The 23,615-nt window shown below is 44.9% G+C and overlaps 1 protein-coding gene across 3 annotated transcripts in view; it reads left to right on the forward strand.

Moving 5' to 3' along the window:
• Positions 1-21,388, forward strand: part of PLBD1 (phospholipase B domain containing 1) — a 41,987-nt gene extending 20,599 nt beyond the window's left edge. For 2 of the 3 annotated variants that reach the window (XM_054199233.1, XM_054199253.1), the window contains exons 5-11: positions 4,993-5,157; positions 6,208-6,352; positions 13,064-13,264; positions 13,409-13,549; positions 18,105-18,290; positions 19,458-19,564; positions 21,129-21,388. In XM_054199233.1, coding sequence (XP_054055208.1) covers positions 4,993-5,157; positions 6,208-6,352; positions 13,064-13,264; positions 13,409-13,549; positions 18,105-18,290; positions 19,458-19,564; positions 21,129-21,296 — 1,113 coding nt within the window. In that variant the 3' untranslated portion in view covers positions 21,297-21,388. The remainder of the gene's footprint in view (positions 1-4,992; positions 5,158-6,207; positions 6,353-13,063; positions 13,265-13,408; positions 13,550-18,104; positions 18,291-19,457; positions 19,565-21,128) is intronic. The other variant, XM_054199242.1, reaches the window with a different exon arrangement.
• The last annotated feature ends 2,227 nt before the right edge of the window (positions 21,389-23,615 follow it).

The raw sequence follows: 23,615 nt of genomic DNA on the forward strand, positions 1-23,615 counted from the left end.
GCTCTCCTGAGCACTAAGTTGATTGATTAACAAAGATGGGTCAAAAGATGGAGAAACGGGACTGTGTTTGCAAAGTCTGTGAACTTCAACATTGAGCACTGGGCAAAGTTGAGCAAAATTGTTCCCTTTCAGTAGAATGGTAACAAGCTGTATCGATAGCTAATCTGCTTTTCATCTTGCGCATTTCATGTGTCAAGTTTTCATACCGTCACTACACATACCTTTTCAAACTTGCAAGCAGATGGAGTTTTACACTTGGTGGATTTGTTGGTGTGCACTTATTTGAGGAAGACAAGTGAAAAGATCTGACTTTCCATTGTCCTGTACAATGCATGGTAGTTTGCAGGTATGCCAAATACACACAGTGCTTAAAGGAGAGTTTCATCATGTGCATACAGGCCACACTGAAGTGTTCCATTTTTCTTTTCTCCCCTAGACTTCAGGTCTGCTTCACTTGAATATTGTCGAACCATTGTGTCTGCCACAAATAAACTGAGCCTTACTACAGATAGAAAATCTGTTTTGGACTCTGAACTGTTTGATAGTAGTACTAGTATTTTTATTTTTTTTATTCGTATATGTTCTGTAGTGTACTGTTCTAAACTTTTTTTTTTTAATTGCATGAAGTCAGTTTTCCTGCAGGGCTATTTTAGGTAGGCGCTTCCATTGAAACCTGCATGAAGGCAATGTATGTTGTGAACTTCTGTATTTTGAATTTCGTATTTACAGGTATCAGTAAGAATGATGTCAAAATCTGAATACATTTTCATGTTAAAGTGTGACATTATTCCATCTGGTTTAGCAACATTTTATATCCGGTAAACAAACCCAACCCTTTTTCCAAGACAATTTCTGAAGGAGGGGCACTCAAAGAACATTAAGCCTTTTCATCTGCCTAATGCTCTACCAACGCTGTGATTAATCTTGGGCTTGTCTCCACAGGGAAATTACTCTTGAATTAGGTGGTGTCAGAGTTTTAAGTAGTACAATGATTCTAGGACAGATCTCTATTTGGACTTCCTTATTTTGTATTGAGAATACTCACGCATGGGGAAGTTACTGGAAAACAATTGTTACAGAATAACGTCTGTTCTAATGTCCCATGTAGACAAGCCTTTAGGTTGGTTCTCTCCTGTCTGCTCCCCTTTCTAAGTTTGTCTCCTTACAGCTGATGTAACTCAAACTCAATTTGATTTTTGGTTGGTTTTTTTTTTGCTATTCAGGATGGTACCTTTAAAAGGAGGAGCCACACATTCTAGCAAAAGGACTTTTTCTCTTGTCATGTCTATACCACCTCTCCACTTGTCAGTTTAGCTCATTCATTCACTTTTCTTCAGGAAGTAAACCATGCATGCAAGGAGTTTTCCTGACACTGCTGTGTGAGGTGGGAGGTGTTTATAAAAGATTGTAATATGCCCTACGTTATCCACTTGTTACGATGCACACTCTCTTTTTGGGTCTAGTTCTTGCTGGTGGCCATGGATTAAACTCCTCATAGAGAAGACTTCTCCATGTATCCTGGAAATCGGCTGTAGTAATTCCCAAAGTGGGGCTCTTGGCCATTCCTGAAATTCCCAGATTTAGCCTGCATTGCAGGCGACCAAGTCTTCTGTTTGAATGCATTGTTTTACTGAGGCTCCAGTGAAGCTCTGCACACTCTGCTTGTGTGATGTCACTGAGCATCAGACAACCTTAAACACAAAGCCAGGTTTATCCAAGCAGAGTAATGAGTTCTTGGAAATAAACTGGAACAAAATTTGCTTGCCACTCAAAAAGGAAATGAAAATATAACCCTAGTGGGTACTTAACAACCTAGTTCCTCTTTTACTTCTCTGATGTTTTGGCTGGCTTTGGGAGCTGGCAGCCCAGTCTCACCCAGCGGAGGCCTAAGAATTTACGTAACCTTTGCTTCTTCGTTTGAGTTGGTCTTTACTCCTGCTCTCTGGCCTCCTTTCTGTGCATATAGTTCTGATTGATAGCTTCATTGCTTGGCACCCTTGTTCTAGGTTGAATGGAATTCCTGGTAGTTACTGAGTTTTTGACTTGAAATGACCGTAAGATAGCAGAGAAACGTGGAACTCTTTAAAAATATACAGGCAATTCTAAGTGATGCTGTAGCAGTGTCAGTGTAGCTACCTGTAGGTGTTGCAATGAATGCAGGTTTTATGGAGGAGAATATGGAGTGGTGGTGTTTTGGGTTTGTGTGGCAAGGTTTTGGTAGCGGGGGTGTATAGGGGTGGCTTCTGTGAGAAGCTGCTAGCAGCTTCCCCTGTGTTGATAGAGCTGATGCCAGCCGAGTCCAAGATGGACCCGCTGCTGGCCAAGCCAGTCAGCAATGGTGATAGTGCCTCTGGGATAACATATTTAAGAAGGGAAAAAAAACCAACCCTGGATGGCAACTGCAGCGGAAGAGAGGAGTGAGAATGTGAGAGAAACAGCCCTGAGACACCAGGGTTGGTGAAGAAGGAAGAAGAGGAGGTGATCCAGGCTTTGGAGCAGAGATTCCCCTGCAGCCCATGGTGACAGCCATGGTGAGGCAGGCTGTCCATTTGCAGCCCATGGAGGTTAACAGTGGAGCAGATATCCACCTGCAGCCTGTGGAGGATCCCTTGCTGGCGCAGGTGGATGCGCAAAGGAGGCCGTGGGAAGCCCACACTGGAGCAGGCTTCTGGCAGGACCTGTGAACCTGTGGAGAGAAGAGCCTATGTTGGAGCAGGTTTGCTGGCAGGGCTTGTGACCCTATGGGGGACCCACACTGGAGCAGTCTGTTGTGAAGGACTGCACCCTGTAGAAGGGACCTGTGCTGGAGCAGTCTATTACTGAAGGACTGCACTCTGCTGTGGAGAACTGTCTCCTGTGGGAGGGACCCCACGCTGGAGCAGGGGAAGACTGTGAGGTGTCCTGCCTCTGAGGAGGAAGGAGCAGCCAAAACAACATGCGATGAAGTGACCACAACCCCCATTCCTGTCCCCCTACGCTGCTGGGGTGAAGGAGGTAGAGAGTTCAGGAGTGAAACTGAGCCTGGGAGGAAGGGAGGGGTGGGGGGAAGGTCTTTTAAGGTTTGGTTTTATTTCTCATTGCTGTTGGACTAGATGATCTCCAGAGGTCCCTTCCAACCCCTGTCATTCTGTGATTTGGTAATTGCCCAAGATGGTAATTGGTGAGTGATCTCTCCCTGTCCTTATCTTGACCCATAAGCCTTTTCTTATGTTTTTCTCTCCCCTGTTCAGCTGAGGAAAGGGAGTGACAAGAGCGGCTTTGGTGGGCACCTGGCATCCAGCCAGGGTCAACGCACCGCAGGTAGCAAATAGATGGCAAGTACAATTAAAATGTCTCGGGGCTGGCCGAGCATTCTCATATGCAATCCTCTTTGCTGCCATCCTGGTGGTACAGTAATGCCTGTGTAAATTGGACATTGGAATACAGCTTCTCCTCATTATGTGCTGGGCTTGCAGACCTTTAAGTGCAGCTGGATGGGCAAAAATTGCTCCAAGTCTCTCTATATGGATTCCAATGACAGAGCAGTTGTTGAGACTTGTTTGCAAATGATTTATACCAGTGAGTTGCTTAAAATTATCCCAAGATACATCTCTTGATGTTTATCAGTTGTGGTCTTTGCTGTTCCCTGTTTGGGTCCTTACAGCAAAAACATGATGAGGTAAAGCAATATAACATAGATGAAAGTTTGCTTTAGATTTCTTCCTCGAGCTATAGCTGGTGTTAGGGCCTTCTGCAATGCATGACTTCAGTTGTGAGATTGGCTTATTTCTCTCACTTGTCTTGGTAAGCATTGTGGGAAGATTTAATTCCTTCCCCTGGGATATATGGACTAGAGTTCACGTTACTTTTGGTTTTCCTGTTGGTTATTCTCTCTGCCAAAACAGCAGATGGATAATACAGAATTCAGCCTTCTGAATAAAAAGTAAATGCGTTTGGTGCTGTTTATTTTTTCCATGTCCTTCTCTCCCTTTTATTGGGGTTTGTAGAGAGGTCAGCTGTATGGTTTAATAACAGCGATTTGTATTGCAAGCAATGTGTTTCTTTGCTATATGATTATGTCTCATTCTAAAATTACTATTCATAGCCCTACTGTGATGTGTGTTCTGACTTATTTTCCTTAAACCTTGCCTTAACTAAAGGCACGGTGCAAGCAAGAACAAGAAAGGTTTAGAAAACGGTCTTTGAAGGTTGAGGTTAGGCTACTGTTAAGCTCTTGTTTATGAAGAGGAAAATTAAGAGAAAGGTTCTGAAGAGCATGTTGCACAATGAGCTGTGTGGAGTTAACCCTGGCTAGCTCTAACCATAAGGTGTTTTTGCAAGCAGGTAGCATAGCTGAGTGCCTTTTGACTGACTTCCTCTCTTCAGCTAGTTCCACGCTTGATTACCATTGTTAACATCTCTTGCTTCCCTCATTTGTTTCCTCCTCCTCAGTCATGAGGATGTCTTAAATCTCAGTCTTTATAAAAATATTAAAAATCATAAGAGTGTTTGTTAATGTAAGGCTTTTCAAAGGCATCTAGATAAACTCAACCTTAAATCTTACTGTTGCCCCAGCATAACAGTAATAGCAGACTGATTGGTATGCTGTTGGCGAAGACACACAAAAATTTTGTAAGTCACTGCTAGGGTATCCTTTTTTCCTCAGATATGTTAGCATTGGTAATGCTACTATAAGGGTCAGACCCTTAAAGATACCTAGGTGCCTAATTCAGTGCTGAGTTTGAGCATCTGGGCCTTGTGAGCAGATATTTCATAGACTATGTAAGAGCTTTCTTTGAGAGCAAAAGAGAAATGACATCATCTAGATGTGGCACTTCAGGGCATGCTCTAGTGGCAGAGATTGTAGGTTGTCTGGTTGGACTTGATGATCTTAAGGGTCCTTTCCAACCATGAAGATTCTGTGATTCTGTGAAATTCTAACAGCTGAGACTGTCCCGATGCTTCTCTGCCTGAAAGTGCTTTTTGTGGTCTCTCTTCCCTCCCTTTCCTCAGCCACTGAGCATCTTTGATGTCCAATTTCTGAATGCAGTTGGAGACCTGTTGGACCTCATTCCTGCATTATTTGAGTATTCTGCACGGGGTGGACAATGCAATGTGGAGGCAGGAAGCCATGGGAAGTATCAGTGGGATATGGGTCACTGCTCTGCACTTATCAAGGTGAGCACCAAGAACTTAATCTCCAGTGACTCTGTTGATTTGCAGTATCGTAAGTCTGCATTTCTGGAGTCTTCATTGTTTATGTTACATGTGCATAAAGAGACTTCTGTCAATCAAGGTGCTTTTATGCAGTTGTCGTCATTTGTGCCTCTATAGGATTCTGGGTCTGGTTTTGCTCACTTTCACTTTCAACGGCAGGGGAAAAAACCAAACCAAACCCACAAAAATTGACAATGAAAAGCTACTAGAATTACTAGGGAATGGGTAGCTACCGTGGAGAGGAGACTAGAAAGGGGTAACTTTTTTCACCTAGATAAGTGAAGTCTGAAAGGGGGTATTGTGAATGTCTACAAATACGTTGGGCAAATAAGCAGGGAGGAAGGGAAGGATAAGTATCTGATACATCATGGTGGCAATTACAGTTTTCAGTTAAAGTTATCAAGGATCTAGTCAGCACAGATTCCATGTATCCCAGAGCAACAATATTCCCCTTAAATTGAGAAGCATTCATTCAAGCATTTGCCTACAGCAAGAGGTTTCTGAGCTAAGAACAAATCTTAGAACCAGGGAAATACTTTAAAAAGATGTAGTATCAATATACATTTACCTTTTCAAAATGAATTTACTTGCATTTGCTTCTGTACTTTAAAGTCACCGAGAGGCATTTTCACAGAAACAGCATGCTCGAAGTTAATGTTGGATATGTTTGCAGAGAGCTGATCTGAATGCGTAAATGCAAGTACTCAACAGGAAATCGGGGAAACAAAGCATACCACGTGATGCAGGTGTCCCCCCAAACCCTAAGATGTTTCATTTTGAAAAATAACAGCTAATTATTTGAAAAACAACACATAGGCAAGAATTATTTACAGAGGTTTCAGAAATTCATTGTTAAGTATGCAGTTAGAAGCACAAGAAACTGCTCCCTCTTGAACAGTGCAATTAATCAAACTACTTAAAACAAGTTGTTCTCCCAGTTTCTATCAAGTACAAAACATGCAGAGTATAGTAGGGTCTGAAATTATTCATCTTTCTCCTTCTGTTTTCCAGGTTCTACCTGGATATGAGAATATATATTTTGCCCATTCCAGCTGGTTTACATATGCGGCCACACTGAGAATATATAAGCATTGGAACTTCAATATAGTCGATCCATACACTAGCACCAGCCGTGTCTCGTTCAGCAGTTACCCAGGTAAAGTCAAGAAACCCAAAACAATGTAGATATCCAAGATGGCATGGACCATCTTAATGTCGTGCAGATGTTTTGCCTATAAAAAGGATGATACCTCCACAAGCACTGGCTTCAATCTACCTTAAAACTTTTAGCCATCGAGAGGACAAAATGTTGTCTTCCATTTTCTGGCTTGAACATGATGATGTTGTTGTCGTCTTTTGTTGTTGATTAATCACCTTCAGTGCTCTGAATGGTACTAGTTAAATATTCTATGTCTGGCAACAAACACGCTGCTTTGAATTCTCCTCGTGTAGTCTGCAGTTTTCTCAACTCTTGAACTTCTCACCTTCTCACCAAGCATTCGCACACTTGGTAATAACAGTTTTGAACGCTCCTGTTAACCACTGTGGCATGACTTGTGCTGTAATGGGATTATTAGAGAGTATCAAACCCTAGCCATTTAAAATTGTATTGACTTCTTTGGTGTTGGGTTAGCAAACCTTCAGTTGTTTTGTTTTTGGACCAGCCCCCCCATCCTGTCCCCTTCTATCTCTTCCAGCTTCTGTGGAAGCTGTTGCAGAGGGCAGTATTTTTTAATGGTTGTTTCATGTGTTAGTAATATAGCCAGCCAGAATATTTAAAATCTGCTTTGGGAAGATTAGGCAGTGTATAATATTCCTGAGTTTCCTGGAAGACTGTTAGAAATTGCCAGCATTTAATGTTTCAGGGGTAAAATATGTACTCTTGCTGGAGTAGCACTAAAACGCAAACATGAAAAACCAAAGCAAATCTAAGACTCTAAAGACTCTAAGCATTGCGTTAGTTTTTAAAGGTGGGATTTCAAAATTGAAAAATGCCCCAACACTCAAGAATCTTCATAAACTTTTTAAAGTGAAGTATGTGCCATAGAAGACTGATTCTGATGAAACTTCATTGGTTGATGATTTCAAAACATGCTTTGTTGAATTACTGTGCTTGCTTTACTACAAAGGCAAGGGACTCCTGAGACTGTAACTGGGAAACTGTTTTGAAAAGCAGTTGCATTCATTTCATGCTGAAAGCAGTTGAGTTTTTCTTTTTTTTCCTATTGGGTTCTGACCCTCCTCAGTGGCCCTCAGGAATGCAGCATTTTCTGACAACTAAGATTTCTTGCTTTGAGGAAGGAGTAGAGGTATTCTGGCAAATGTCTAAGTGTACAGCCTTTCAAGAGTTTTGGGTTTATCTCATATTCCCTTGGAGGAATTTCACTTGCTTGTTGCAAGGAATTTTGCCAAGCCCATGTAACCTGGTAGAAAGCCAAGTTTTCTGTCTGAGCGCTCTGTTCATCAGCTGAATGTACAGTAGTTATTCTGGATCTTATATCTCTCAGCAGAAATACTGTTGAGGGTAGTACCATCCTTCAGAAGAATGTCGCTCTGTTTCCCAGCTGTTGCGTGCTGCATTGTGCTTCAGGTTCAAACTGGGGATCGGGATCAGCCATGCAGCGCATTTATTATTTTGTTTTTAGTGTGTGTCTATGGTGATGTCTCTGGGATCATTTTGTGGATTCTCTGTACTAAGTGAAATACAAGTCTTCTGTTTCGATGAGACTGGTAAAGCTTGCTGTATGGGAAGATACCTGAAAACCAGCTACTACTACACTGAAATGGTCAGGGTCTGTTCACTAGTGTACAAAATCCCAGCGTTCTTGCTGGAGACTGTTGAGGTCTGCAGAGATGACTTGTTCAAAACCTTCCTTGTGCAAGGAAGTCCAAGTCCAAACCCAAAAACCTGGGTGGACTCTGGCACGGTGATGTGGTAAGGTGTACTTCTACTAACAAAACTGAGTGAGAACTGTTGCAAAACATAGTTCCTGTGGCTACAGTGAAGTTTGAGAGACCAGTGGCATGCAAAGTGTAGTTACTGGCCACCTAATTACAGGGTACTATCACAAGCACTAGACAAGCATGATCCATTGACTACAGCAAATTACATCAGCTGTGGGTGTAGCTCATAAACTTGCAGTTTTCCAGAGGATGAGCAAGCTCTAAAGCACTGGCCTGGTAATGATCTAGGGATATCACACAGGAAGGAGAGCGCTGCCAAATTCATTTGCTCCATATTGTGATGAGATGAAGTTTTATATTTTCAGGGAATCTGACTGTGGAATCTACAAGTCCTGGCTGTGGCTCAACTTGACGGGAACTGCATGCCAGTTCCCACTCTTAGACTCCTTCCTGATAGACACTAGGAACCAGTAAGAAAGGCAAAGCTAGTAAGCTCCCCTGAATAGTAACATGATCCTAATGTACATAGAAGTATTGAATTTAGGAGGAAATGAAGAGCATTAAAAAACAGGTGTCCTTCCAGGCCTTCAGTGACACTTAACTGAGTAATTAAAAGGTTTCTGTCATCCAATAGATTGGATATGAAGTAAAATTCTTCTGTTGTCCAAAAGCTGTGTCAGAAAAGCTTCAAGGAGTCATTTGCCTAATGAGAAGGAATGTGCCAACTCCCTGACTTCTCCTGGGGTCACAGAGTAAAATTGTTCAGATTGTTTATTTACTGATTTTCAAAAGGCAAACTACTACACTGCAAAAATTAATATTTGTTGTGACTCAAAGGATCTAAGACTGTTCACTAACCGTGATGCATGTCAGCGTGTGCATTATGATAGAGCTGGAGGGCCTTGTGCTTCCTAGCTTCTGCTGTGACTGAGCAGGTAGGAGGACACGCAGGAATTTCAGAGTGCATCCTGGCTTCCCCAGCAGTTCCTCACATTCCTGCCAGCATGCTCAGATATGCACTGTTACAGCAGGTCTTCTCTTTGCTGCTTTCTCCCTTTCAGAGCAATAGCAGCGCCGCAGAGCCACAGTCGAGTGGAAATGAACAGAGTAGAAATCTCTGCTTTTGCAGAATTATTTAGCCACTTGCTGCTCCTTTCCACACTAATCCTAATCCTCACTAGAACTGTGCTCATAGCCTTAGCTTTCTCTCCTGTTGAAAGCATCTGTGCAGAGCCGCATGTAGGACAGCTTTGTGAACCTCTGGCAAGGTTTTTGAACTTTTGTGAACCAAGAGGTGCTTGGGCACCTCTGACTTCATTGTCTTGTTCATGCTCTGGATGTAAGGACTTAATGTGGTTGGTGAATCTATGCAGAGCAGAGAGAACTTTAAATTGTACAGACACATTGCAGTTGCTCACAAATGTTGAGTGAAGCTGTGCTCATTTTGGGGGGTAAGAAATGCAGTGATGGAGACTAGGTAGCTACTGTGTTTTGCAGGATGTATCTAGTAAAAGATCAGAGAAACAAGCACCACCACCACCCCCCGCGGTGGTGCAGTCATTGCTGAATACTGCCCCATTGAGCACTCAAAGAAACGAGCCCAATTAGCTAATGACATTTGTAAATTTCCTTGGACAGAAGGGAGATTGCACCTCCCAAGGTTTCATAAGAAAGGGACTCTACCGTTTGGACCCAAGCACTCTGCTTTGGGTAGTGACCTACTTTTTCTGGGCTAAGCCACAGTATTGTTAAGCATGTTACTCTGATTTTTAGCTGTTCCAGCAAACAGTTAAGAATTTTACTGCCACCTTTGCTTCTCTGGTCTGCTGTCATGATCTTGCTTGGTCGACACAGGCTATGACATGGGAACAAGATGGCACAAGTTGTCTTGATGGATGGCTGTTCATGTGCCGCTGAGGCAGGAGAGAGAAGTAACGTGTATCCGTTGCTTTGAAAGTAATTTGGTGTTGATACAGGATCAGAATGTGCAGCATTATCCTTCCCCACAGCCTGAGCAAGAGCTAGGAGGAACAAAACATGGAAAGGGTGGTAGCCTGTGTATTCAGGGCACCACCTTTGCTCATGAAGTATTGCCTAGACCATTTCTTGCTTCCCTGTTTCCTCCAACATCTGTCTAAAACTTGGAGGCAAGAGCAGAGGAAAGTGTCTGATGCACTTTAGAGATGAGAGGCTAGTGCTGTAGTGTGGGGTGTGCTATTGCTTAGTGCCTAGGAGAGGCCTGCAAATGGAAGGCAGGCAGCTGGTGGAAGCTCAGTCTTGACATGAGAAGCAGCTGCTAATGGGATTAAGAAAACTAACGCAGAGGAGACATCTTTCCCATTGTCAAGTGTGTTTACAGCCCAGAGCACAGCATCTCAGCCAGGAGCTACTCTCATCCCTGTGAGATGATGGCTAGACCTCATGTGTCTGACTTCCAGCCTGTAATACTGACCCTTTCTGTACCTGAATGTACCTGAATGTACAATGACCTTTTAAAATGCCAAAAAAGCTGATGCCATCTGCTAGAGAAAGCAGCAGCCTACCTCTGCAGGAGCAATAGCTGCCAGGAGTGTGTTACTCCCCACATACTCTTCGGTGTGATGACTCTCTGGAGAACACTCTGGCTCAGATGTCAAAAAATACTTTGCTTGACTGGTTAACGTTGTCATGGTAAATGAAACTCCAGACTCTGGAAACTTCAGTTTTCCAGTGGTGATTGGAAGCTGAATCTAAATGGCTTGCACCCAGAAGATGCAATCAGAAATGCTTTTGCTTGTTTCTGTGTAGGAAGAGTCAGGTTCATTGGAGGGAGGGGAAAAAAAAAAAAAGAAAAAGAATCGATTTTTGAGTTGCTGATAAAAAATGGGAGATAGGTTCACAGAAAAAAATAGGTGAACTGTACAGTGAGATAACAGTTGACATAACAGGCACTTTCAACTACAACAGATTCTCGTACATACTTAAAAAGACAAGAATGACACAAGAGGACCTCAAATATCTGCTGGTATCTGTAGGCTTCACACAGGTTTTATTTTTGTGGATGTCTTTGCCCTGTGTAAACCTGGTGTATGTGTTTAACTTCCCTTTGTTTCAGGGGTGACTATGCCTTAAGTCAAAATGGTGTATGTTGTCTTGGGATAATTAGGCTATTAATGATGTATCATGGAGGGCATGTTGTATTATAAAACTTGTCAAATACTAAGGCCCAGAAGGAAATCCCCTTGTTTTCAGCTTAGCTGAACTTTGCAATGTATTTGATTTACAGAGGTCAAACTTTAGTTAATTCAGCATCATTCCTTGTGTTGATACTTACTTTGAGTTGAGTTTTTCTGTTTTATCTCAGCTGTTAATTGAAAAAGAAGAAAAAACTGATTTATTTTGAAGCAGGGCACTTGGCATTTGCACCCATATGGGAACTGGCATTCAATTTGAATCACAGTTGTTTAACAATTCCATTTCTTGTTTCTGTTTGGGCAAGCACTTGACTTCTTGCACAACAGTTTGTTGCTGGAGTATCCCATGTCTTTGTATAAAATAGACTGGCAGAGCCAGGTTTAGAGTGTTTCTCTTCCTGTCCTTACTTATTTGAGAGAGAACTCTGCTGTTGATGTACATAATTTATTGACGCTGTTTCTGTCTCCAAGAATAAAATACTAGGAACCGCAAGCTGCCAGGGTGCTCTGTCTGTTCTATACTGACATATTTTTAGAGAACAGGTGACCACAAAGTATATTTTCCTGGATCTGTTTTGATTTGAGAATTTGAGACTTTAAAGAAATCTTGCTGAAACGGAGACCTTAAACATTACTTTTGCTTGAAGGCAGTCTGCCTTTTGATGAAAGCCCAGGAACAGGAGGCAGAGCTGAGTTGTCTTTCTGGCTGTCGGAGGTTGCTGACCTTAGTTTGTTTGCAGAGTGCATTAATAAAGCTTGCTGTAGAAGATTTCATAGTGGAACTCAGCTGTTATGCTGTGGTGCAGCATTTTGTACTCTTTGAAGAGCGATACCATTAAAAACTCATTAGCAAGAGACAAAGTTCTAGATGACTTGCCCATTTAACTGTGTTTCTTCCCCAACCTGGCAGCCCTGTGTCCACTGGGGAATCTCAAAGTCAAGTTATTTCTGCTTCGTAAGTAGTCACCATGCTATCCATGGCATTATAGCTGACCTTTGCAGCTCTGTGTATCACCTCCTGGTGTGAGATCTGCAATTGGACCTAGGACTTCTGTTGGCATGTAACCTGGAAGGGAATCCTGCCCAGAGATCCATGGCTGTGTTGAATTTGCAGGGCTGATTGGCATAAAAAACCCAATGACAACATGTCAGAAAGAGGAGCAGGTAAAGCTTCCTCTCATATACAGCATGTGGTTTATGATTTAAAAGGTGCCCACTTCTTGGAGATGCTTTTAAGAATAGTTAGACTGGAAAAGATTAAACTAGAAGGAAGAGTTTTCTGCTTGGCTTGATTTAGTCCAGAATGGATTAATTTATAGGAATACCTGTTGTCCTTACAGAATAAAAAAATGAAACTGGCTGATGAAAAATCTGTTTGTGGAGCTTGTACTTTTGTTTTGGTTTACTTTGTTGTATTTTTTTAAAGGAATTTCTTTGTTAGAAACAAATGGTCACTAGGCATTTACAGCATGTAATCCTCAGCATAAGAGTAAGACATAGCTTGACATATGAAGGAGAAACTTCCAAATTTGGGATGAAAACAGGAAGCAAATGCTGTAGACAAAGAATTAGGTTGTGTGTTGAAAGCATGACAAATGAGAAACGATGCTGATGGGTGAGCTTAAAGTACTTGCAGGAGTTGCCACCTCATCTTCTCGTATTTGTACAGTTTGATTTCAAACACACGCAAGTTGACTCATTCATATTCTCTTGGCTTGTCTCTCTGTTTTGTTCCATGAGTATATCAAAGGTTCACAAAGATAACAAACTTTGTGTTATTGCTCTTTAAGGCTTTTTGGTGTCCCTGGATGACTTTTACATACTAGGCAGTGGCTTGATAATGTTGCAGACTACCAACAGTGTGTTTAACCAAACCCTCATCAAGCAAGTGGTGCCTGAATCCCTGTTAGCTTGGCAGAGGGTCCGTATTGCTAACATGATGGCAGACAGTGGCAAAACTTGGGCAGAAACCTTCTCGAAGTGCAATTCTGGTAAGTACATTTTTCGTGTGAATCTTAAAAAAAAAAAAAAAAAAAAAAAAAAAAAAAAAAAAAAAAATTGTGTTCCTTCTCTGCCTTGTACCCTTTTCCTTCCCCAGGCAGGATGTGTAACACTGTCTTTTCTCTCATACCTAGGGACCTACAACAATCAGTACATGGTGCTGGACCTGAAAAAGGTCAAGCTGCAGAAGAGCCTTGATGATGGCACACTGTACATTGTTGAGCAGATTCCAACCCTTGTGGAGTATTCTGATCAAACAAATGTTCTCCGTAAAGGTAGTAGCTCCTGTAGTAGTTACTGGCTTAGGAAAGCTGTCTCTTTGTGTCAGCTGGTGGAGAATCGTGCTTTGTACCTGGGAAGGGTTTATTGAGCACTAGTGCTGAGTTTCAAGTTAGAAAGCTTTGTGGGAGCATACCTCTCTTGCCAGGTCTGTTAACATATGCATTTCTTCTGTATGTTGTGGCAGAAATGTGGTGAGCATCTGTGTTTCTTAGAAGCAGAGGAGGGAAAAACAGACTTTACCTTCTTTCTTACTTTCTTTTTCTTGCTTTTTTTTTTCTGGTATTATTTTGCCCTGTCTGAGACCCATGAGGAAAAAGGTGAGGTCTATTTGAAGCAGTACAAATAATCGTGGTCCTGTGGGCTACTTGAAATGTTTGGTGAGTGCGTCACCCTACAAGGAGATAAGCTTTTAAATACGAGAGAAGTTCTATGTTAGAATCAGCTCCTGAACTTTTCTGGAGCTCTGTTATCTGATAAATACTTGCTGTTTAAAAGATTCCTTAATCCCCTAGCAAGACTAACAACAACTTGATGGAAAACAAACAAGAATCTAGGTGAAGCAGAACACCCACTGTCAGGTTTCATTCACAAGTGTTTTCTAGACACTTCATGTCAGCATCCAAAAGCCTGAGCTCATTCCACAGATTTAAGTGTGTGTCTGGTGTTTTGTGCTCCCTCTTCTAATCACATGCTCAGAAGGTGAACTGATAAATTGCTCTTCATCATCAAAATGACTGGAAATGCATTTATGTTAGTGGCTGGAGTTGTTTCCCTTTGGAATTTTTCCTTGTGTCTGGCTCCTTGGAAGGTCCTGGCTTATTTTAGGCATTGCCATAGTGTCAGTATGGCTTTGAGATGTGTCTTACTGATAATCTGGAAAAATCCCCTTATGCTTCTTTGGCTCCTTTATCCGTTGAAGATACTTAAGTAGGCTATTGCACCTTATCTTCCGATGTTTGTGCCTATTTCAGATGGTGAAATACATCCTCGGTGCTGTGTTGTGGATTGTGCTGCAGACAAAAAAAAGCTAATGGAGACCTCTCTAGCTCTGGCACTTGAAGCAATAAAGCCATGCCATGGCAGTGCCGCACCTGTGCAGGCAGGCCAGGCTGGGAGTGTTCCCTGAGTTCCTTTTCAGCAGTGACTCGAGAGAGCTGCCGTGTGGGATTCCCTGTAGGACTGAGACCAACCCCTGGGCTTGGCCGTGCAGTGACCGCTTATTGCCTCCTAGGAGATCTTGTGGCTGCTTTGTTCTGTGAAGTGGCAGCATGTATTAGAAGTTACATATTATTTTACATTTACAGTATGGCTTTTCCCAGGTATCTAAATGCACCTTGTGTGCGTTGGATAACACAGTATTCAGTCTCTGGTAGCTTAAACACTAGAAGGGCAGCCCTCAGCACACAGGATGGGCTAAGCACCGCAGAAGTGCTGCCTTGGAGACCTCAGCTGCTGTAAGCCAGCACCGCTCCTGTGAGCGGTAGATTTGGACTCCTCCGTGCCATGCAAGACACCAGGTGAGTTCCATCAAGGCCCCTGCCCTGTTCCCTAGAGCTTGGAGCAGCCCAGGTGAAGGAAGTTTGCTGTTCTCAAGAGCAGTGCTGGCTTAAAGTGTTTGTAGAGTAGCTGACCCTGGCACACTGCATAATAGCCCTGTAGCTGGTATCTGGAGATAATACGCTCTTGACACTCTGGCCTGGTCAGGGTGAGTTTGTACCAGCACTGGCTTTTTAAGTCTCTTTCAAGCATAAACCTAGAAACAATGGAGAATGGGAACTGAGTTCTCAAGTGAACAGAGGCGGGAATTCCTGTAGTGAGCCCTGTATCTGAGGAAAAAGCAAGCATTTTCTTATATCGTTTTGAAAATGGAAAGATTTTTTTTTGTGACTTCTGTCAGCTCATCTCTTAGGCCAGTGCAGGTGAGTTCTAAAAAACAGGAATCTCTTATGTTGCCCTTTCCAGGCAACGATGGCAAGGTGTTTTTTTATGTTTACAAAGAAATTGGGAATCCTTTAGAGGAGGTGGGAGAGAGCAGTACTGTCTCCACTGAAGGGATAGGAGTGGGCTGCGGTTCATGTTTCCTGGTGATGAGTAAGTAGTGCATCCATTTCAGCATCAAAAGCATCACATCAGATCAGAACCCGGGATCTCAGTCTCTTCCACCATACACCTAATCTTCTCATTGATCTCGTGATGTTGCTGAGATCTTTTGCTCTGGGCAGAGGAGGAAGGTGTTCTGTTTTGAAGAATTTTTGCTGCCTTTATATTGTCCTCTTCGCACCTCCCCCCCACCTTCCAACCTTACACCACCTCTGACTTGTTTTTGTCACTGTTCGCCCTGCCAGGCCTAACAGGCAGGTTTCCCTGGCTTATAGTAGCCCTTGGGTAACGCCTACCTTAGGTTTGGTGCTGCACTGTCTGCATGGGATTTGCAGTCTTGCAGAGCCTGAGGAACAGAAGAGCTCTTGCTGGAGGAGAACTTCAAATAGCTGCTTCTGTTTTAGCAATTTAAACAAAAAGTTTTTTCAAGTGGGTGAAGGAGGTCATCTGTATGCACTGCATTCACGTGAGGCAATAGCACCTTTTTGAGTCACAAGTAAACCCAACTGGTTTGGAAGCTGGTGTATCCATATCCTCCGGCCTGCGTCATTAGAGGCTGGCAAGTGTGCTCATTTCTGGAGGACGCCTGTATTACAACACAACATGTACACAACCGGTTTCCTTCAGGTAGGCTCTAGGTCACGTAAGCAAACGTCAGCAGGACCCAAGCTGGTAAGGCCTCTGCTCAGGCAGTGTCCCAGTGCTTGCACTGTCTGTCTGTCCTTCAGGAAGTTAGCTTTGTACATCTGTGTACCATTCCCAGTGAGTCCCACTTGATTTTTCTTGAGCATCTTACAGCCAGACTCCTCGCGTTGTGCTGGGCTGAAATTAATACATGGAGTGCTGCATTTACCAGGTCTAGATAGGAAATCTCGAAGCCAAATCCTGCTGTGTGTGATTTGAGAAGCAACATTCCTCACTGACAACAGGAACTCTAGTGCTTTGGAGAGAACCTGAAAGTGTGCCCCTCTTGGGACTAGCTCATGTTATATACTCTTTGCCTAAGCACTCCTGGCATAAAAAAAAAATAATAATTAAACATTAAGGTATAGGTATCTATTTTTATTTCTTCCAGGACTTGGGGTACCCAGATCCTGACCTGGATGGTCTTCTGGCTCTTTACAAGCTTTTCTGCTTTCTAGACTAGTCTTGTTTCAGGCAGTTGTATGTCAGCCTGCCTAAAACACTCACTGGAGTTCTGGCTGGCAGTCCTGCTCTTTAGAGTTAACAAAACTGCAGGATTCACACTTGCTCTTGGAAAAGTTAGGGCAGGGCTCTGCTCTGCCGATCGATCACTTCTTAACCCTCAAAGGCAGATACTGACAAACACAGCTATCCCCTGTCTCTCCTTATCACTGTGTGGAACCACAGCTTTCCAAACACTATGCCACAAAGCATGTGTGTGTGTGTCCTTTGCTGACGTGCCTCCTGTTCACCCCTGTTAGCTCTGTGGTTAGTCTGTGCGCGTCCATCCCTGACGGGGTGTGTTCTTCTGTCTTGGTGAGATGGGAAGTGGAGGGTAAAAAGGGAGTGACTTCAAACCTCTCGCTGGGAAGTTTGGTGGACTTAAATGATCTTACGCTCCTCTGAGGTTGAGCTGGTGTCATAGTTTAAGCCCATCCATCAACTAGGACCATGCAGCCCCTTGCACCACCCCCCTCCCTCCCATCCCCAGTAGAGGGCAGGGAGAAGAGGGAGCAAAGAGGGAGCAAACCTCATGGGTTGAGATAAAGATAATTTAATAGAAGAGTAATGGAAGAGGAAAATGACAATAATAATGGTAAAAGAATATAAAAAATAAAGTGATACAACACAAGTCGCTCTCACCACTCGATTACCCATCCCATCCCAAGCAGTGATGACAGAACCTGGCCCCCCAGCCAGCCCCAATTTATATACTGAGCATGACATCTATGGTACAGAATATTCCTTTTGGCTGGCTTGTCCTGTCTCTGTTCCCTCTCTGCTTCTGTGGGGAAAAAGTCATTGACTGATATAAACATTACTTAGCAACAACTAAAACAGTATGTGTTATCAACATTCTTCTCATGCTAAATCCAAAACACAGCAGCTACGAGGAAGAAAATTAACTCTATCCCAGCTGAAACCAGGACATAGGGAAACCTCTGTCGGAGGGCTGTGGCCACTCTGCGTGTTCACCTCGGACTCCTGCAAGTCTGATCTCAGCTGTCTTGCAGGATGAGTCCTCAGGGTGGAAGTCTGGGGGACGGGTTGCGTGGGTACAGTCTCCAGTGGTGTTATACTGGGAGTCAACTCTGGTCATGCCAGTGACTATTGTTGTATTTTCTTGTGTTCAAACCAGTTTGATGTGTTATTCTTCGACATGCTGTTCAGGCAATGCAGCATGGAAAATGGTTTATTTTTTGATATAAACAAGAGTGTTCAGCTTTTCTAAGTGATTAACAGATTGGGTTTTGTCTCTGGCAGGTTACTGGCCTTCATACAATATCCCTTTCCATGAAAAGATTTACAATCTCAGTGGGTACGCAGCATATGTCGAGAAGTATGGCATGGATTTCTCTTACGAACTTGCTCCAAGAGCAAAAATCTTCCGTCGAGACCAGGGCAAGGTGACCAGCTTGGAAAGCATGAAGTACATCATGAGATACAACAGTAAGACATGTGTTTATGTACTGTGGAGCTGATCTTAATAAGGCAGCATTACTTTTATTTCTTGAATTGTAGAGGAAAGTGGCAGGCTGACATACAGATCAGAGTTGCATTACCCCTAGGTGCAGAGCGCATACAAAGCAAAAAGATAATACAAGCTTACTGTCGAGGTTGGAAACCAGGCTAAAATTACTCTAACAGAAAGAAGATGGGGTTCCTTCTAGAGCAAAGGCCCTTGGGCTTGCTGTTTGACCTTTATGGAGAGCTTCTGACACTCCAAGAGACTCTGTGGGCTGCTGTTACCCAATACATCCACAGCCTGTCGACCTTGAAAGCATTTAATCCTAAGCAAGAGTTAGGTCAGCTCAGACCAGAGAGTTTAGTGTAAAACTTCAGGTCAGTTTGGCCTCTTCCCCCCCACCCCCCCCATGTTGAGGCAGAATGATCTTTGGCAGGTAATGCTCTGCTTTTCCCTGACAGGGTTCTCCTTAACTGGATTAAAACCAGTTTAATTAACTTCTCGCTAAGCCCATCTCTTAAGTACAGATAGCTTTAGATGCTATATTTTTATTCCCAATTATAGGGAGCATGGTGATTACTGGGCTTGGGGTTCGGGAGGCCTCTCCCAGGGTGGGGTATTGCTACTGTTTGGGCTGTGAGTAGCAGGAGGCTCATAGATGTTGAGGCTTGTCCACCTTCCCCTCGTGGCTTGCAGCTACTGCAGTGGGGTTTTGAAGGCTTTGCTCTTTGCTCGGACTTACTTTAGTCCAGAACAGGAAAACAAAGGCTTTCACTGCTGCACTTCTCCCTTTCCTTCCTCTCCCTTCCCTTTTGTCTTCTGCTTTTCTCTCCTGACAGAGTTCCTTTTCTCTGATGACAAAACTTTTGTCATGTGGAGTTGCAGATGTTTGTGATTCCAGGGGCACCACTGCCAACCTCTAATGCAGGAATAACTATGGACTCGGATTAGGAGCTTGTCTACTTATTATCCTGTCTCAAACACTGACTTCTAGCTGGTACCTGGGGATGTGATAGACCCATGTTTCAGCCAGTGCACTTACCCAGCTTTTAGTGGCTGGGGCGCTTTGCATGAGTGGCAGAGGCTTTTTGTGAGGGAACTAATTGTTTTCTTTTCTTCCTTCCTTCCCTCCCCACCACACTTCTTCCCAGACTACCAGCGTGATCCTTATGCCGAACGCAATCCGTGCAACACCATTTGCTGCCGGGAAGACCTGAATCCTTCTTTTCCGGTGCCTGCAGGCTGCTATGACTCTAAGGTAGATTACCTCCATTTCAATATCTGCTCAACGTTTGCTGTGTTTGTCTCCTGTCAGACCTGTAGCATGTTTTCCTGCACTAGGGCGAGCATGGCCAGGTCTGTCTGTCTGTTCCCTCTTTTCATGCTGTCCTAGTGCTTCAGCACATCTTGAGATGGTAATTCTGTGCAGAGTCCTATCTCCTGTCCGTGACACCAGCCCTGGCACAGTGGCAGAGGGCAGAGGATACTGGGGGAGATGTGCAAAAGAATTACGTCCGTGGGAACTTGTGGTGTTTAGGGGTTAAAACTCAAAGACTTGCAGCAGGAGGAGCCGAAGAGAAGGCTGAAATGAATCTTTACATCACTCGGGGAAGGTGACTGTTGCAAGCCTCAGCCTCCTGTTCATGGGGACTGTGTGGGTGCCTCCCCAGACCCCACAGGAATGTGTTTTCAGCCTCATTTTAACTTTACCTTTACAAAGCGTGACTCTGTAGCGAGACACCCTGCTCCAGGGCTCCACCTCTCTGTGAAACTGCTTTGAGCAGAGTTTGGTAAAGATCGCTTTACTTTCTGGGGGGATGTGGGGAAATCCTTAGACCCACTGGCCTGGAGAAAGCAGCAGCTTTTCTAGGCAGTTTGTGTGGTGTTGTCACTGCGGGGCAGTACCTGAGTGAGCAGCTGTCAAGTCCTGGTGTGCTGGGAAGTCGTACAGTGTTTTATCCTGTGGGGTCAAGCCCGCTGCCTTTCTGGATTGTGAGTTCGGCTGCTAGGATGGGCCCTGTGGGGTCTGTTCTGGCATTGCCAGTGCTGCGTGTGTCCAGTCAGCTTGCACAAGCCCAGGCCTGCTGTAGTGGCCAGTAGGAGCTCCCAGAGCTGGTTATTATGAGAGGAACGCAGAAAACTGCTGTGTAAGAGTGTCTGGGAAGGGAGTAGGTCAGTGCACGCTGGTTGTGGTGCCTTTGCTAGCGCAATTAGGCAAGGGAATGGGCTGGGCTGGGGGAGGACAGGGGACCTACGAGGGGCATTGAGAGAAATAGCCCAGAGCAGAGGTGAAACCTGGCAGTTATAAACACTAAAGGCAATTTTAGTATCTCTGGGTTTGGAAAGATGGAGCAGGCTGGGGACCTCTCGGGAGATAATGAAGGAACAGGGCAGAGTCTGGGCAGCAATATTAACTCTGTGCTGCCTGTGTCCTTTCCTGAATTATTCTGACAGTGCCGTCAGGGGACAGACCCAGTGCTTAACACCAAGCAGAGCTTGGGTCAGACCCTCTAGGCTGCCTGCTGGGGCTCCAGCTCTTCTGGAGACACCCAAACCCAGGGAGGGTTGTCCTGAGGGCAGTCCTGCCTCTCTCAGCCTGGACAGGGCAAGGGCTGGAGGGCAACGTGGGCTTGTGCTTTGCTACGTCTGTGGCTGAAGATGCCTCCGTGCAGGGGAGGAATGCTGCCTGGCCAGCATCCGTTTCCCCTTGCTCTCTTTCTTTACTGTTATCAAATCTCCCGGAGCTGTTCCCCCTCTGTGGGATGGGCGCGTGTCGAGCACCAGGCCACCCTTTTGCCCTCAACTCCTGTCTTTTATTACAGGTGTCTGATTTCCGCCTGGCTTCAGCGTTCACAGCCACTGCAATCAATGGCCCCCCAGTGCAGGGCGGTCTCCCTGTCTTCACCTGGAGACGGTTTAACCACACGCGACACCAGGGCCTGCCAGAATCGTACAACTTCCATTTTGTCACCATGAGGCCAATCCTGTAAACCCAGCATCTATATTCCCAAATGGGATTTTCTTTTTTTTTTTAATGGAAATTTTCATTCCTGTGTGTAATAAATCGACCTGGATGTCCACATCCTTGTGCCTTACCTGCTTTCCCTTGTCCGGCCTGCAAGGCACTTTGTACTGATGTTAGCTGCCTCCGTGCAGCCCAATGCATGTTCTGCTCTTCTGAGCTATTTGCGTGGCCCTTCCTCTAACTAGGATTGATGGGAGGCTGGCATGGCACTGCTTTCCCAGGATCTGAGCCGTCATCACAGCTGTTCCCAGAGGAGGAGTGAACCGCAATGCAATCAATGAGAGTGATCTGTTTCTAGTAGCAACATGGGACCTGCCTCCAGGGCTGGCCCAAGCCAGGTGGCTGCTTTGGGCCATGGTGGCCTTATCTCAGTGCTGGCTGGACGGTCTGCCTCCTGTCTGAGTGGTGCCTGCGAGATGTGCTGCAAATTGCATCTCATCCAGGAATGTCAGTAATGGACAAGAGTCAAGGCCGTGTTCTCCATGGCACACCAGTGTGCCTGTTCTCTACAGGGCATGGCTTTCCGTGGCGTTTGCAAGACTTCCTTTGTCTTGCCAAAGTAGCACGCAAGGGTCAGGCTGCAACAGGTAGTGAAGGGATGTGCCTGGTGACTTCTGGAAGCAGCCTGATGCTTTTGGAAGCACGCACCCCATACGCTCCCCCGACCCTGGCCTTCAGTAGCAGCAGGGAAAGAATTGTACGTGTGTCCGTGCAGTGGATCTCTTGGTGATCGGCCCGTGTGGTTGTTCAGTGGCCTCTTTGCCTGCTCCCTCAGCTGTGGAGGCAGAACGTGACTGTGAGGTGGCTGTGGGGGCCAGGGCTGTACGTATGGCTCGTACTTAACCTGTGTTTACACTGAGGAATCGAGTCACTGGGCTGTTCTGCATTAGGTGCTATATGTGTAATTAAGCAAAACAAAATAAACAGCTCTTTCCTCATGGCCTTGATGGCCCAAGCTACACAGGGCACAGCGCTGCCTGTATTACGGAGGTGAAGAATGAGCAGTGTGAGATTTTGACCAACCCCATGGAGTTTAGCTCCAGTGATGGGGAAGGGGGTGAGTTACTGCAGCACAGGTGAGCTTCTACCCTAAATAGTTGGCTGTCACAGTGCTGTCCCAAATCTGTGTTGTTTTATCCTGGTGTGCAAGAAGCCGATAAACACACAGAGGTGGGACATTTGTTTATTTAATTTCTGGGCAGAGGTGGGTTCTAGGTGGTTCATCCACAAAGCTGGTGCAACCCGGTGAGTTCCGAGTGAAGTATTTATACGTTTCAAGTAACAGCTGAGCAATAGTTATCAGTACTTTCTACAGTTATGCTTAGCCCTCATCATTCCTGCTGGTTCTTGCTGTGCCTCGGCTCTACTTAAAGTCGCAGCAGCCTCTCTTTTTACTACACACACTCTACTCTGCATGAGGAGGGGGCTTCTGCTAGTAGGGGGCTTTCCCTACCCAAGGGCGGGTTTTTTCCTATGTTAGTTAGGATAGTTCACTCGGAGTTCAAGCGACTTCTTCTTCGGCCTTGTTAGCAGTTCTGTTCCCCCTGAGCTTATCTTGCTGTTCCCTTGTTTTGGCTAATTTATGGTATCCTCCTGTTCTTTCTCCAGGGCCGCATCTTGCTAACTGTTAACAGTGGTTAATTGCAACCTTTACTGCTAGTATTTCCCCAACAACAGTAGGGCTGATTTCTGCCAAGGGAAGAGGGAGACCAGAAGTTGCAGCAAAGCTTTTGCTGAGGATGGAAAAAAAAATCCATGCAGGGACTGAAGTGATTTGTTTGCTGGAGCCGCAGGAGGTAAGTGTGAGGGGCTGGAGAGAGCGCGTGCAGGGGCAGGAGAGCACTGTAAAATGACGGACTGCTGAAGTGCTCGCCGCAGAGCCGCTTTTTGTTCTCCAATGCAGCTCTTTGTTGAGTAGAATTCACCGAGCAAAATGACTGGGCTGCGGTAGCCAGCCACGCGCAGCCACACCGTAAGCGCATGCGGTGGCGCGTGTGCCAGTTACAGCTGTGGCTGGAGGGGGTGAGCGGGATGTTTGCGTGGTGCCTCTTGTGAGCCTGGAGAGATGGCAGTGCTGCACGGGTGCTTTCCGCCAGAGGCGGTGGGGAGGAGACATCCCTAGTCATAGAGTTTTTTAAACACCACCCCCTCCCTTTACTCCTGCCCCTGGGGTTCTCTCCTCAGTGAAGGTGTCATGCTCTCCTACAGCTGGCACTGCAGGGACATCAGCCCCTTTGTCAGCCCTTGCCCCTGTGTGGCTCGTCCTTGTCCTGAGCTCTGTGTG

The sequence above is a fragment of the Rissa tridactyla genome, chromosome 1, assembly GCF_028500815.1.
Source record: "Rissa tridactyla isolate bRisTri1 chromosome 1, bRisTri1.patW.cur.20221130, whole genome shotgun sequence".
NCBI lineage: Eukaryota > Metazoa > Chordata > Aves > Charadriiformes > Laridae > Rissa > Rissa tridactyla.